This window comes from Alligator sinensis, unplaced genomic scaffold (assembly GCF_000455745.1).
Source record: "Alligator sinensis unplaced genomic scaffold, ASM45574v1 scaffold991_1, whole genome shotgun sequence".
In the NCBI taxonomy this organism is placed as follows: domain Eukaryota; kingdom Metazoa; phylum Chordata; order Crocodylia; family Alligatoridae; genus Alligator; species Alligator sinensis.
In genome coordinates, this window is record NW_005842335.1 from 213,787 (window position 1) to 229,285 (window position 15,499).

Below are 15,499 nucleotides of genomic sequence, written 5' to 3' on the forward strand. Positions count from 1 at the left end.
TTTACTTTCTTATCCTTCATCTGTGCAAGAGAGTGGATAAAATGATCTTTGAGGTCCCTTAAAACCTGCTGGCTCTCAGATTTAGCTGATTTGCACTGAACTGCTCAAACTCTGTTCCACAAGGCTAATACACCTCAAACCATCTACCAGAGATGCTTACATGGCAGAGATTTTGCTTTTTGGAGCAGGAAGATGTGAGTTCTAGCTACACTGCTTACACATGGCCCCGTTATGCCCCATTATGCAGGGTACAGCTATGCCGTGAAGTCTTATACAGTAACAGATTTGTGCATTTGATATATAATTTTCAAAGCAAAGAGCCAAACACCACAAGAAAAAAATTGTCACTGATGACTAGAAGAGCTACACCAAAATGTGAATGACAAAGATTTGGGTTTGACACAACACAAGAGTAGCAAAAATACATTGGCTTTATGCTGTCTACTAAGTGAGCCTGCTGTTTTATAAATCTATAGACTGGATCCCAAATGGCTGTCATAATCATATTTGAAAATACAATGCAGAGCAGAAGTGAGATGAATGAAAAAGCAGTCAGTATTGACATCCAGTTTACCTCTCAGAATAAAACTAAGCTGACTAGTCAAGTGGTGAATAATTCATTTATACATGGATTATAAACTTGGTATTCCAGACTGCAAAAGAAAACTTGTATTTTCCACAGCTTTTCTGAAGCAATAATATAAATATGTTTTAAAAATTGCACTATTGTGAATTTTGGGTGGCCGTGGATTTGTGACAATACTAGTGAGCAGCATTAAGAGGTGTGACAGTGAATACTGGGAGAATAATTTCGCTCAGGGAGTACTACTGAACTGGCTTAGAAGCAGTGTCAAAGACAGAGATTAGTAAATTAACTTTAAAATGGTCTGTGAGCATTTTTCACACACATTTTTTTTCTCTCACAGCCAACACAGCTGCTATTGAATCATTTTCTCAGTCTGGGAACAGCTGCTTTTTGCTGAGTTCAGAGCTCTTGCTGCAATTCTAACTGGCTGTGCTTCCTGCATGACAGACAGGGGTCTTCAGTCCTTGCAGATACTGACAGTGAAAAGTACTTGTATAAATGATAATATTTTTAAATTCCTCTTTGTCTACACTTCAGAGCAGTAACTTATGGTCAGCACTAATTTAACTAACCGAATCACTGATAGACACCAATTGCTGAAAGGATTTATTTGCTAACGTAGACATGGCTCAAGTCTGTCATTGTGTTCCTGAAGGACCTGATTCTAGAAAGTATTTAAGCAACCTTCCCGATTTAGGATGTTTCTCTGAATCTGGGCCACCATTTTTTTTATTACTCTAATGTAAGCCTTCTGCAATACTGTAAATACACTTCGTAAGTTACCTGTCTTCTCAGTAACTCTATTTCTCTATTATATTAATTTTAATAAATTTATCTACTAGGGTAAATGGAATTTTTATTTGTGGATTAATCACCATAGTTTTGATATGTCTATGTTGATGTATTATTTATTATTCACTGTAAATGCTGGAAGATATCTGAGAATGCTTTCCTTAAGCTGCCCACGGTCTCACGTACCCCGTTCCACGGCACCTCTTAAAACCTAATTTCATGTTAAGCAAGTGTTTTCATTCTAACAAAGGTAGAATATGAGCATTTGCTACTGGAAAAGTTACTACATGATCTTGTTTTTTTTAACAGGAGTTGTAATAACAGTTAGACAGAAATAGCCATGTTAGTTTGAAGCCAGGTAGAAGTTATGGTAGAGATGCACCTTGTAGACTGAATCAGAAATGCATAATCTTTCTTGAGCTTTTAGGGCTACAATTCTCCCAGTAATGGTTAATGGTCACTTGTTCTGCATTTGCTGCATCTCCAAATAGATGTGCGTTATTGCCTTGCCATTATCCAATTACATGGACAGTCTTGGTTTTAACTGCATGACTTTCTTCTGAAAAAATAATTATTTTCCTTATACATATTGCAAATTTGAGCAAAACTGAGTTAAGTTAATAACACTCCAGCATGTGTAGCAAAGAGGAATTTTTCCTATCATTTCATTCATTCTGCAATTTCCTTCATTTCTGAAGGGATGGGGTTTTTATGTTATCTTTTGTTTGGTTGGATTTTTTTCAGGGGGGGGGATGAGGGTGGGACTAGCTGATCACTTAGATTGTCAATCTCTGTGAGCACGTCCACACAAGACAGTAAATGCACAGTAGACTAATTCTACTGCGCATTAGCACTTCACAGCAAAAACCATGCTAATGCACAGTAGAATTAGTCCACGATGCATTAGCGGCACTAAAACAGCATGCACTGGTGCTACTAAATTTAATACGCCATAATCATAGCACATTAATGCACATGTAGATGTGCCCCGTTTCTTATTTCAGTAACAAAACAGTAAAACCAAGCCGTGGCTGCCCCTATCGTCTCTCTCAGCACTGCTCAGATCATTCCCTAGATCTTCTTTCATCATATACATAAGCTTCTCCAACTTCCCTTAAATCCAAGCGCAGTGTGTTACTTCAGGGAGTCGACAAGTCGCATTCTACAATTGCCGTACTGGATCAACACTTGGTAGCAGGGTGGGTGCTACAGGCAAATACTCTCGAAGCCTTTTACAGCAAGCATGTCAAAAACTTTTCTTTTCTGCAACACTTGAAGGAGTCAACAACAAGATAGCTGGAACCAGCCAGACAACAAATTTTCCTCCTAGTTACTCCCTTTTTAATTGAACTTGGGAATATGGAAACATGGGACTGGAAGACCGCACCTCAGCCATAAGCTTCACCTTCAGGATCTTGTCTTCTTTGTATCTGCCTTATCTAGATGGAGTTGCTCACTGCGGGATGTCTATGCTGCCCCTTTTGCACAGCACTAAACATACAGCTGTAGTCAGAATAGTCAGAAGTTTCTAATAATGTAGCTCTAAAAGCCTGTATTTCTCCAACAGGCCTACAGGCAATTGTGCGCACAAGGCTGTGTGTTTTATTTTGTTTGCAAAGTGCTCTACATGCCTGTGTTGTTCTCTGGTTTTGAGCAAGCATGTGCAGAAGTGCATGTGTAAAGCAGGCACACAGCTGCATATGGGTCTGATGTATGTATGAAAGCAGTCTTTCAAAACTTTGTCAAACAAGTATAGCAAAAAAACTGTAACTTAAAGAACTGACAGAATATGAAGAACAATGAATTTTAGATATGGCTACAGGAGTGAACATTGCATGAATGACTTATTTGGTTTTCTTAGATGTATCTTTAGATGTTCTTCTTCCATAAATACAATTTGACTAAAACTGAGTGATACTGTGAAGACAGCACCATCTAATGGTACTTCTGGACCATGAAAGGTTTTTCCTCAATGGTATTCCTACAATAATGAACAAGCCCCTGGTTCTCTGATGTAAGCTGCACTTTGGACAGTGGAGGAAGTTCCCCAATTAAATCCATTGGAAAGAAATTCTACACAACATTTATATATATTTTTTCTTTAACTGAAAAGAAACAAAACCTATACACAGCAAACGCATTAATTTATAAACATGCAAACTTCTTTGGTTGCTTCCTATTTACATTTTCACTTGATTAAATTATTCAGAGAAAAGAGAGGAATTCTGTATCCTAACACTTTATAAATATTTACTTTTCGCTATATAAGTCATCTACCATTATGCTATTAGAGTTACAGTTCCAGCCTGCCTATCTATGTTCATTTCTTAAGTGTATAGGTGGGAAATTGGAATATTTAAAAACGTAAATGTATATACCAGGGGCATCTACACGTGCGCTTTACTGTGGAGCTGATTAATTAGCTCTGCAGTAAAGCATCACCATCTACACATATGCCAGTATTTAGGCGCAATAAATTAACTAACTCTGCTGCAAGACAGTACTGTTGGGGACAGTACTATCTTACGGCAGAGTACCTAACTCTGCCATAACGTCCGTGTAGATGGTGAGAGAGGTTGGCTGGGTCATGAGGGTGCAAAAGTGGGGGGTCCACCTGCCGCCTAGCCCCGCACTTTAGCACCCGTGTCCTAGCCATCCCCTCCACCACCCGACTTCGCCACCTAGAGCCTGAGGCTGACCCCCCAGGCACTCTGCCAACCTGGGGCTGCTCCACCCCAGCTCAAACTGCTGCGGTCCCAGGCACACGTGCAGATACTGCACCTAGGAGCAGCTGACTCCAGAGCAAACTGTGCCAGAGTTTATAATGTCACCTTAATGGCATGTGTAGATGCACCCACCAATAGTTATGACCCAAGTGTTTTCCACTTAGGACTATTCTCAGGTTCCAGCAAGCTACGAGAATGTTGCTTCATTATATCTCTACATGATAGATGATAGGACACATATATAGAAACCACACCTCCTTTGCTTAATTTATGAAGTCTAGTATCTTGCCTCTAAGTAGTCAACACCTAGGAAGTGTGGCACTGATTCCCTGTGTTTTTTTCATTTTGCATACTCTTTTATGCATGTTCAAAGGGACTGTAAACTACTATTGTAAATGGTAGTACAGAGACTGCATAGTACCTGGCACAGTAGTAAGGTTCAGATCCTATCTCCTCTACTAATACTTGAAGGTAAAAAAGCCTACAGCACACCTAAATGCACATCTTGTCCTTGTCACCACTGGTACAGACGGCTTCTTGTCAGCAGAGAAAAAACAATTCTGGGGTGCTAGGAAAGCAGGGTTCTGTTAGCTGGCCTGCAATGGGGGTGCATGCTCTGTACTGTGCAGAGTCAGATGTGGTAGGAGCTCCTTCTGTGGCCATGTACAGGGTGTATTTAGGATCAAATATAAAACATTAATCCCAAATAGTTTTAAGATGGAGGTTAAATAGTTTATGATCAGGATTATGCCATTTGGTTGCCTATGATGGCAGGAGACTGGACTTGACCCAGAAAATCCCATCAAGTCTTATGTTCGCTTGCTGGAGTAAAAGCAGGTCAGAAGATGGACAAATCGGGGGCTAGACAATGCTCCAATGCGTTCCTACCCACAAAACTGATGTGGTATGGCCATGAGGGCTACACAGGTACTAGGCTACAGCACGTTTCACAGAAGGGCTGGAGGCTGGGGTGGCACGGGTGCTAAAGGTGCATGGCTGATGGCCCAAAAAGTAGCACGTTTGAGGTCACAGCAGTAGCGCTCATGGCACTGCCTGTGGGATTTCAGTGAAATCTGCAAATTCTGCTAAACACCTTGTCACAAGGATGGAAAGGAAATGGAATGGTCAACAGTTGCTTCAGTTTTGTAGGAATGATTCTTTCCCCTCGTTCTCCTTTCCCCACCCTCCTCCCAGCATTCAGCTAAAATAATCATCTTGTGACTCAGAGACTAGATTTGTCCCTAACCAAATGTACCGTGTAGGACATAATAAAGATGACATGGCTTTTCAACACTTACAGACAACCTTCGCATACTTCAAAGCATGTGGTTTGATGATACTGCATTCATGTTATCTTATTAGCTGCAATTTATATTCCCTCTTTAATCCTTCTAAAGACTAGAACTTTCTAAAGTCTGCTGACAGTGTTTGGCAGTGACCTCTTGCAATACCAGATTCTAGAGGTAGACTATACACTGCATGAAAAAGCATTTTTTCTAAATATGCCGGCCTTTGATTTCCTGTAATCTCTGATTTTAAGATCATGGAACGGCATAAAACAACACAATTATCTTCTCTCATGCTACCCTCTGAAATTTCAATACCCCTTTCTTCTAAAATAAAGACTCTTCTATTTTATTCTCTGATCCCCTATGAACATAGCAGGTAGTATTTAAATTGCAGTAGTTAAACTAAAAAGCCCTGATCAATCCAGCTGCTTTTAGAAGGAAAAAGTGGAATGTATTTGAAAATATATATATTATTCTTGAGTACTGAAGGAAAAAAATAGCAAACAATGAACCCTTTGCCTAAAAATCTCCAGATCACAATTTTTATGAGTATCAATTAGTATCAACTGCTGCCTCTCTGTGGTTATGTTCTTTATAGTGCTAGTGGGTGCACCCACACGTGCGTTTTAATGCATATTTAGCCCATTTTAATGTGCATTAAAGTATCACCAAAAACTGTGCTCTTTAGTTAATGCGCATTACAATAAGCTAATGTGCATTAAAGCATCACAAAAAACTGGGGGCTCCTGTACACAAGTATGGAGGCTGCTCCGCCATGCTGGATTCCAGCATCTTGGAGCAGACACAGTCAGTCGAGGCGGCTGGAGTGTGGCAATTCCTGTGCTCTAGCAGCCTGCTGCGTCTCGTGTATCAGTGTCCTCACACTTCAAAATGGTGGCAGGGGTGCTTGAACTAAAGCTCATTCCCTAAACTAAAGCATTAATTAAAGCGCGTTAATGCATGTGTAGACACACTCAGTATTCTGTATTGGTTTGTACTAAATACTTCAACGTTCATTTGTATTTATTTCAATAATTACCCAACAAATGAAGCTGCCATTCAAGTCAAAGGTAGGAACATAGAGCTGGAAGGGTCCTCCTGGGTCATCAAGTCCAGTTCCCTGTTACTGCCAGGAAACCAGTTTCTACCCCTTTTCATCAATCGATCAAGTTCTTTTATAAACTTGTTTGCTTTTTTGGCCCAGTGTAAGGCTGTTCCAGAACTTCACTCACCTGATAGTTAGAAACCTTTTTCTACCTTCCAACTTAAATTTATTCTATTCATGGCTAGTTTATACCATTTGTTCTTGTGCAAACCCCATCCTTTAGTTCTTCCCCTTCCCTTGTGCTAACAGTCTTGATGCATGTATAAATAGCAATCATATACCCTCTCAACCTTCACTTTGCTAGACTAAACAATTCAAGCTCATTTAAGATAGGATCTTCATTTCCTTGATTGTCTTATGGAGGAAAGCTACACAAGCTGAACCGTTTTGCTCCTTTGCATACCAGTTATCCCTTTTTCATCTAAGGCTTTTCAGTGCAGGAAAGGACAATTTGTGCAGTTATATTGCTGTGTATCATGTCTGCTCAGTTTTTATTACTTTTTTAAGCCTCTTAATGCACACTAAATTATACATCTGTCATATCCCTAGCAGCCCCTCTCTGTACCTTTTCAAGTCTGAATTAATCTTTCTTGAACATAGGTGATTAGCATTATGAACAACATTCCAGATGAGGAGTCTGTACAATATCATTAATCGTTTCACATTTCTGCTGGAAATACCTTGCGCAATGCATCAAAAGACAGTATTTATCTCTTTCATAACACTGGCAGCTCATAGTCATCTTTTGATCAACTAATACAACCGAGTTTTTCTCTGTTATCATTTCACCTTATGAACTCCCAGCAGAAAACCTTGTTATTTCTTCATTGTATAACCTTGTACTTTGTACTATTAAATTTCCTCCATTTCTATTATTCCAGTCAGTCCTCAAGGTCATCCAGGTTTTCCTTTACAATAATCTAATCCTCCTCTGTGTTAACAACATTTCCCAATTTTGTGAAACACTTTTTTTGCTAATTAATTAATGAAAATAGTAAATTAGATTAATCTCAAAACTATTCCTTGAGGAATGTTTCTCCAGACTGCTAGCTCCCCCCTCAACAACACTACCATCTTCCCTTAAACAAATTCCTTACCCACCTTATAAATCTTGTAGCAATCCCCAACACCTCAAGCTAATGGAATCATTTCCCATGAATCAATTTCACAGTTATAAAATGTTTCCTTCCAACATGTTCAAAATTTGGAGATACTAGGGAAAAGTGCTATTGTGAACAACAATACGAAACAGAAACTGAGACATCTATTTTATATAAATATTTTATTAAATGTACCAAACAAGATTCTTTATCAAAACAAATCAAAACTTTCTTTTATATGAGATGACTGAAATTATTAAAATAGCATTTCTAGAATGCCTCTTATACTGTGAAGTATCAGCTTGGAATTGGTATGAATTAACAAAAATATCAGAAAACACCAATAGTTGCTCTCGACCAGCAGTTTTCAAACTTTTTGAGCTGAGCTCCCCTTAGAGTTACAATTTTGTTTGCGCTCCCCCCCTCCTGCCCTCCTCACCCCAGAGGAGCAGCACAGCTAGGCACAGGGCACTCCTCATCCTAGCAGCCGCCACGGCTCGGCTTGGCAGGGCAGGCTCCACCCACCGTGGCTCCAGCACCTCCTGCCTTGGCCCCACTGTGGCTCTAGGCTGCGCACCCACCACGCCGGGCTCCCAGAGACGTAGCAGCCCACTGGTAGAGCCTGCCTGGGGCTCCCTGCCCCGGCATTCCCCCCATGAATGGCTGCAGTGGCACTGGCTCCTTGCAAACTTGTTGCCCATGCCCCCTTGGACTGCACCCCACAACATTCCTTCAAGCCCCGCTAGGAGGGCGGCCCCCCGTTTGAAAACCACTGCTCTACACTAATGATGATATAATAGTGCAAAATACAGGTCCCATAAGGAATCCAAATTTGGATTCAGAGTGTGGCCCTTCTGCTCTCAGTCAAGATATGCTCGGAGTGTCATGGAAGCAGCATGCTTAACCCTTATGAAATTAAAAGTTTTTGTCTATCTTCTGGATAATATTCAAATGTGTAGACTGGCTCTGGAGAAAAATAATCCAGTCTCAGAAAAAGGAGTCAGTGCAAAGCTGGATGTTTTTTGGAAATCATATTGGAAAGGAAATAAAAAACACAAGAAAAATAAAATAATAACATAAATAGCTACATGGGTATAACTAACAAAGTTCTGACTTCTTTGATTCATTGGCTATCTATACAGATGTTTAATACTCTGACAAAATAGATGAATGACCTTACAGAGAAAAAGATTTATATAGCACATCCATGAAAAGGAGGAACATCACCAAGTCCTCACATTGGTACTTCCAAGAAATACAGAACTGTCTCCGTCTGCAGAGCTCAGATACGCAAAAGTATTATACTATTAAAAATAAAAAAGAATTTAAAAAACCATTTTTACCATATCTTGAACTTTTTTGAAGGCCGCATGGGTGAAGAACAAAAGACAAATTAAGAACCCCAATTTGAAAACTAGTTTCTTGCATTTCCATTGTTAGAAGGTTTACGAATATCAGTAAGTAACTTTCTTACATTTCAACAATATTCTGCCATTCCTACAGTAATAATTAACTACAGATTATGAAATGGTTCATTTTACTTTAGAATATTCAAGCTGGAGCTCTTTTGTAAAATGTTTCACCGCAAGGCATCATAAAATATTCCACAAGTAAAATGTTTTCCTAAATAAGGATTTCTTTTAAATTTAAACGTGACTCCTTGTGACGTCACATTAAAGACTTCCCATTAGCTGTCAGAGATAAGACTTTAAAGCATTTGCTCCTTAAACTGGCCGCTAAATGGTCAATGAATCACAAACTATTAAACACAGTAGCAGTTATACTTACATCCTACAGAGGGCACTTGTGTACTGAATCCACTGAGCAATATTCTACAATGGGAAATGTCCAGTGCTTACATTTAAAAAGAGATCGTTAGGTTAAACATTACATGCTTAAAAAAAACACATATCTATGCTGCTAATAACACTTTCTCTCAGAGGAAATGAGAACATGTACATAAGTATTTAATTTTTATCATTTTATCATGTTTATCATCTTGTTTGAGAACTATCTCTGTAACTTTGTGTACTGGAGCAGTGAAACTAGCTGGTTTTACATTTTGCTTTTCACGTATCAGCACTATTATGAAGTTGGGCTCATAACCCTGTAATGTGATATCCAAATTAAAGTTTAATTTTAAAAAAGCATGTCTATAGGCAATAATGATTTATAAATACATTTTTAAAACATTCTAAATTTTCAGTCTAAATAAACTGATAGGACTTTTGCCTTTTTAAGAAACTCCTTACATTTCCAGCTACTGAATTCATTTTTATTTTTTATGAACATTGTGCAAATATTTCTGCAAACTAAGTAAAGAAAAACTTTACTGATGACCCCACTGCTGTGTGGGGAATTATAAAAATGACACTTCTGGGGAGGATCAAAACCCCAGAAAATCTCCACGTATGGACATAAGTTTGAATGCAGTACGTTGCTATCACAGAGCCTCTCAAAAGCACATGAAGTATTTGTCTCATGTTTACACACTCTAGAAAAAGCATAGGACAGTATGCAATATCTGAATTTTATACTATTGTTTCAGTGCACCCATTGCCACCACCAGAAATCGCTCCAGAGAAAAATGACTTCCAGTGCAAAAAGGAAATGTTTCAGTTTATGTTTCTATAGATTCCACATGAAATATCATAATTATCTACTATGACAGAGTTAACTTCTCTTGCATATTGCTTCAACTAAGTCAGAACATAAGGCCTGCTCATTTTACAGGGTATCCACAAACCAGTGAACAAGAGAATGATCATCATATTTCAATCCTATGCAAGTCTATATCTCAGAAGAGTATACCAAAATTTACTAAACTTTAGATTCTTACTTCCTGTTAGCAAATTTCACATTGATGGAGTCTCCAGGAGTCAAAAGTCCATGGGTTTTAGCACGAACTGGTTTTGTTTTGGAAGAAATTTTGATCTCAAAATTTTGAAGCAACTGGAAAGAGACATATGGTGATATTAGAAGTATTATAAAGCAACAAGATTATAATTCTCCACAGAAAACCAGCAACAGCCCTTTAAGTTTGTGAGAAACAACATGTATGGTGTCAACTCTAATAGACTCAAGTAACATGGTTCCCCTGAAGGGAAAAATATAACGCTGCCCCAGAATGAAGAACCTGGTTGGCAATTTTGTTTCTGTAGTGCAAACGAATTTTCTACAATTAGAATAAAACTTGTCTTTTCGATCCATCAAGTTCCTCAGAGGTCAGCCCAAAAGTGTGCAATTAACTCCCACAGGAACTCAGATTATAAACCTCACCAACTTCTATTCTAAAGGCAAGGTGTTTAAACACCAAAATCCAATTATCTGTCTGGACAAAAGATGAGAAAACAAACATGAGGCAGATTGCTTAACACCATTACTGGAAGGCACTCAGAAAAAATCAGTGATGCGCATAGAAGAAACTAATTAGAACAGAATGGGATAAACAGGCTGCCATTCAGTCAAGGGGAGTCTGCTAACGTTAAATAATTATTCTTATGACACCTTCACTGAACCAGCAGGAGACTGAATACAAAAATGAGACAGCAAATGTTCTGAAGTGGTACAGAGTAAGTATATACGATTACCGAGCACATTTGAGGGGACCAGCATTATGGCATCACAGAAATATATGGATGGAAAGGATGTTTAAAGGCCATGTTGTCCATTCTCCTGCCCTAAGACAGGATCAAGTATACCTAAGCCATTGTTACCAATGTTTCTTTAACCTGTGAGTAAAAATCATCAAACTTCTCTAGGTAGTCTGCTCAAATGGTTTACAACAGCTGCATTCTTCTTATGTACCCATTAGTAGACATACTGAGAGCTTGGTTGCAATCCACTGTAGAGCAACCTCTCATATACTGGAAGATTTTGTATTTCTCTTTCAGACTTCTTTTTGTTAGGCTGAAGGATCCAATTCCTTCAGAAGTCATGTTTTGTAAACTTCCTACCATTCTTTCTGTTCTCCTCTATATCCTCTCTGTTTCTTCTCTACTCTGCACTCAAGTGCAGATCCTAAACCTGAACATAACATTTTGGGTGAGACCTCATTCCTACTGAGTGAAGAGAGGAATATTACCTCCTGTTAATACATCCCAGAATGACACTTGCCTTTTTTTACATCAGCATTACATTATGTCCTCATATTTCATTTGTGCTGCACCGTAATCTTTAAATCATTTTCTGCATTACTTGCTGCGTTACTTACTGCATTTACTGATCAAACTGATCTGAATATTTATGTGCATTTTGGAGATGAGCAACCACATAGGGATTGATGGGAAAGCCTTCTCTAACTCGTGAAAAAATACGAAAAACCCAGAAAATATATAAAATAGAAAAGAAAGACAAAAATAAATGAGGACAGGGAGAACAGGAAAGGTGGAGAAAATAACATTTGATTTGAATGCTTGAAATTATGGTCCACTTCAGACTAAGGATTACAACCCTATTTCACTTTCTGGTAAGTGCCTACTTGTTCTTAGTTCCAACATGTTTTATACAAAATCTTACAAATAAGTAAACACTCTACTGTAGGGGTGGCCAACCTGTGGCATGAGTGCCATAACTGACCCAGGAAGCCTCTGTGTGTAGCAACCAGTAGACTAGGGAGGGGACAGACAGCACAGTGCCAGACAAGGCAGGAAGCAGAAAGCAGAGCAGCAGATCAGCCATGGAAAGGGGGTCAGAGTGGCACTTGGGAGATTTGGGGGTTCATTTGTAGCACGCCTGCCAAAAGGATTGGCCCTCATTGCCCTACTGTGTGCCAAGGGAGTCTTTTATTTAAAGGCTGCAATTCATTAATTAAAATTCTGCTATACCGATAATTTAATTTCCTTGATCTTATACTGGATTGTGCCATATCAAAAATACCTTGTAACATGCTTAATTCAAAACAGATCACTATGTGCTCATCAAAAGTCCTGTGACAGGATAATGCTTTAGATATAAAAAAGGGATGTCCAGAGGTGATTTGCATAGCAAGCACGTACTGATATATAATCTTGTAATCTTGTCACAAATTTCTAACCTGAATCAGTACAAGGTGAATTTCCAGTTCGGCAATTCTTTTTCCTATACAACTGCGAATGCCATAACCAAATGGGATGGAACCAAAGTTGTCTACTCTGTCCATATGGTCTTTCCTCAGCCAGCGCTCAGGTTGGAACTCATTTGCCATTGGGAAATTCTCTTCATCGTAAGATGTAGCATAATGACAAAGTGCCAGCTGGGTCTGAGAAAATATTTGATTTTATGTTTAGTCAGTTTCAGGACATGTACAAACAATTCATTTATAATTTCTGTAACATGAAATATAATGGGAATATTATATAAATATTAAGAGATTTGAAAAATTAGATCCACTTCTCAGAGTTAAACTGGGTTAATTTCAAAACCTTTTAGACTCGATTAGTTTCTCATGACCTTATATTAAAAAAAAAACAAACCAACCTTTCCACACTTGTTGTCTCCTGTGTTAAACAAACAGCGCATGCTACACAATCAAAAGAAAAGGGAAATTGCATTTATGAAAATCAGACAACCCAGACTAGAGTCTCAGCTACAGTTATATAAATTTACTTATACATAAGTGTACTTGAGAGCGAAATATGGTCATAGGGGATGGCAAAGAAGGATATGACATGAAAAAGAACATATTAGAATTTATAATGAAGAGTTACAAAGAACAAAAGCACGTGTATTTAGGGTTGTTGGTTGTAGCCATGTTGGTCTAAGGTCATAGGCAGACAAGGTTCTTTGGGTAGATGTGATATCTTTTATCAGGCCAACTAAATAATTGGAAAAGTAGTTCTTTACAAGCTTTTAGGCACAAACACTCTTCTTCAGGGACAGGGAGAGCCTGCTGGTGTACAACTCGCACACCATTAGAGTTATGACATACCATCCTTCCCTGGAACCTATGTGGAAAATCCTCAAACAATTGCATCCCAGAAGAAAACCCAATTCTTAAACAGATCTTTCCAGAATCACCCAACCTAGCCTTTAAACAAGCACCAAAACCTCACCAGCCTCATCCCCAGAAGCAAACTTCCTCATTCCCAGAAGTACACCAAATGGATCTAGGCCATGCCGGGACAAGAAATGTAAAACCTGCCAACACATCTCCATCACCCCCACAATAACTCCACCCCACAACAGAACCATCGCCATTCCTGCATCTTACACCTGCACCTCCAGAAATGTACTATATCTGATCCAGCGCACTGAATGCCCTGATGGAAAATATGTAGGAAAAACCAAACAACAACTGTGCACCAGAATGAATGCACACTGGAAATCTACTGAAGACAAAAATACGCAGTTACCTAAGGGTGCACACTTCTCACAGGACCACCACCCTCTCTCCAATCTCTCAGTTTTAATCCTCAAAGGGAATTTACAAAACACCTTTCATAGACGAGTCTACAAACTTCACTTCAGAAATCTACTGAATACAAAAAACCATGGACTAAAATATAGATGTTGGATTTATGGCACATTACAACCTGCCTGACATCCCATAACCCCAGGTAACCTGTCTGCATTTTACCAGCTACATTTTATCAACAGTTCAACATTTCCCCTTATCCCCCCACATACCTGTCTCACACCTATTGTCTCATTCCCTCTGATACTCACTGCCACACATTTACATTTTCACAGACCTGCATTTTGCATACTGGCTTCAATTCCACCCAGGAGAACACACAAACACCAACAGATTCTCCTTGTGCCTGAAGAAGGGTGTTTGTGCCCAAAACCTTTCAAAGAACTTTTTTCCAACTATTTAATTGGTCTAATAAAAGATATCACATCTACCCAAAGAAACCATATGTATGTATTTAAGAGCAGACTTTGCCATAAGGATTGATACAATGCTCAGTTGCATCATTCTGAACAATTATGATTTATTCTGTAAATATATATTACAAAATAACCCATGGTTTCAAATAGAAGAGTTATGAGCCAAAACTACCCCAGCAGGATTTGTATTTACATGGTTCACATACCTTATTCTGTTTCTCCAAAATCTAAACTTTTTTTAAGTTACCATGCTAGTGGATATGAAAAAAAAACTTTCCAAACCTGAACCGGTTTATAGGATCATAGGAAAGTGTGGCTGGCTCACGAAGACATCTAGTCCAGAATCTGCTCAGACAGGAACAACCCTAACTAAATCATCCCAAGGCTCTCTCCAATCTGCTGTTGAAAATTCCCAGGGATGGAGTGTTCACTACTTTTCTAAGTAGCCCATTCCAATGCTTGACCACCCTCAACCGTCAGAAAGTTCCTCCTCATTTCAAACCTAAATGTCTTCTGCTGCAGTTGAGGCCATTGCTCCAATCCTGTCCCCTATGGTTACAAGAAAAGCCCATCTCGATCCTGTCCATAATTGCCCCTGAGGTATTTGAAGACTGTTATTAAATCCCCCCCTTAGTCTTCTCTTTTCTAGACGATGTAACCCTAGTTCTTTCAACCTTTCCTCCTAAGTCTTGCTTCCCAGGCCTCCATTTGTGTTGCTCTCCACTGGACTCTATCTAATCTGTCCACATCCTTTCTAAAGGGCAATGCCCAAAACTGGGCACAATACTCCAGAGGCCTCACCAGTGCTGAACAGAGTGGAAGAATCACTTCCTGTGATTTGCAATTAACACTCCAAGCCAGTCATTCACCTGTCTATATATTTGCATGCAATTATTCTATCCCAAATGCAGAATAGAATAATGGGCCAAGGGGCCCCAGCAGCCACACACCTCACCACTGAATGGCCAAGAGGGCTGACCATCGCGTGGCCCCACCCCTCACTGCTGATTGGTGGAAAAAGGTGGGGATCCACAATGGGCAGCCCTCTCTGCCAATCAACAGCAAGGAGTTGGGGGGGGGGGGGGGGGGGG

At 39.3% G+C, this 15,499-nt stretch overlaps 1 protein-coding gene across 1 annotated transcript in view; it reads right to left on the minus strand.

Moving 5' to 3' along the window:
• Positions 1–10,394: 10,394 nt before the first annotated feature.
• The window catches only part of LOC102378794 (cytochrome P450 27C1), a 36,720-nt gene continuing 31,615 nt past the window's right edge, over positions 10,395–15,499 (minus strand). Inside the window, exons 8-9 of the mRNA XM_006028683.2 lie at positions 12,634–12,837; positions 10,395–10,550 (exon numbers count right to left, since the gene is read on the minus strand). Of these exons, the coding sequence (XP_006028745.1) occupies positions 10,434–10,550; positions 12,634–12,837 (321 nt within the window). The 3' untranslated portion in view covers positions 10,395–10,433. The remainder of the gene's footprint in view (positions 10,551–12,633; positions 12,838–15,499) is intronic.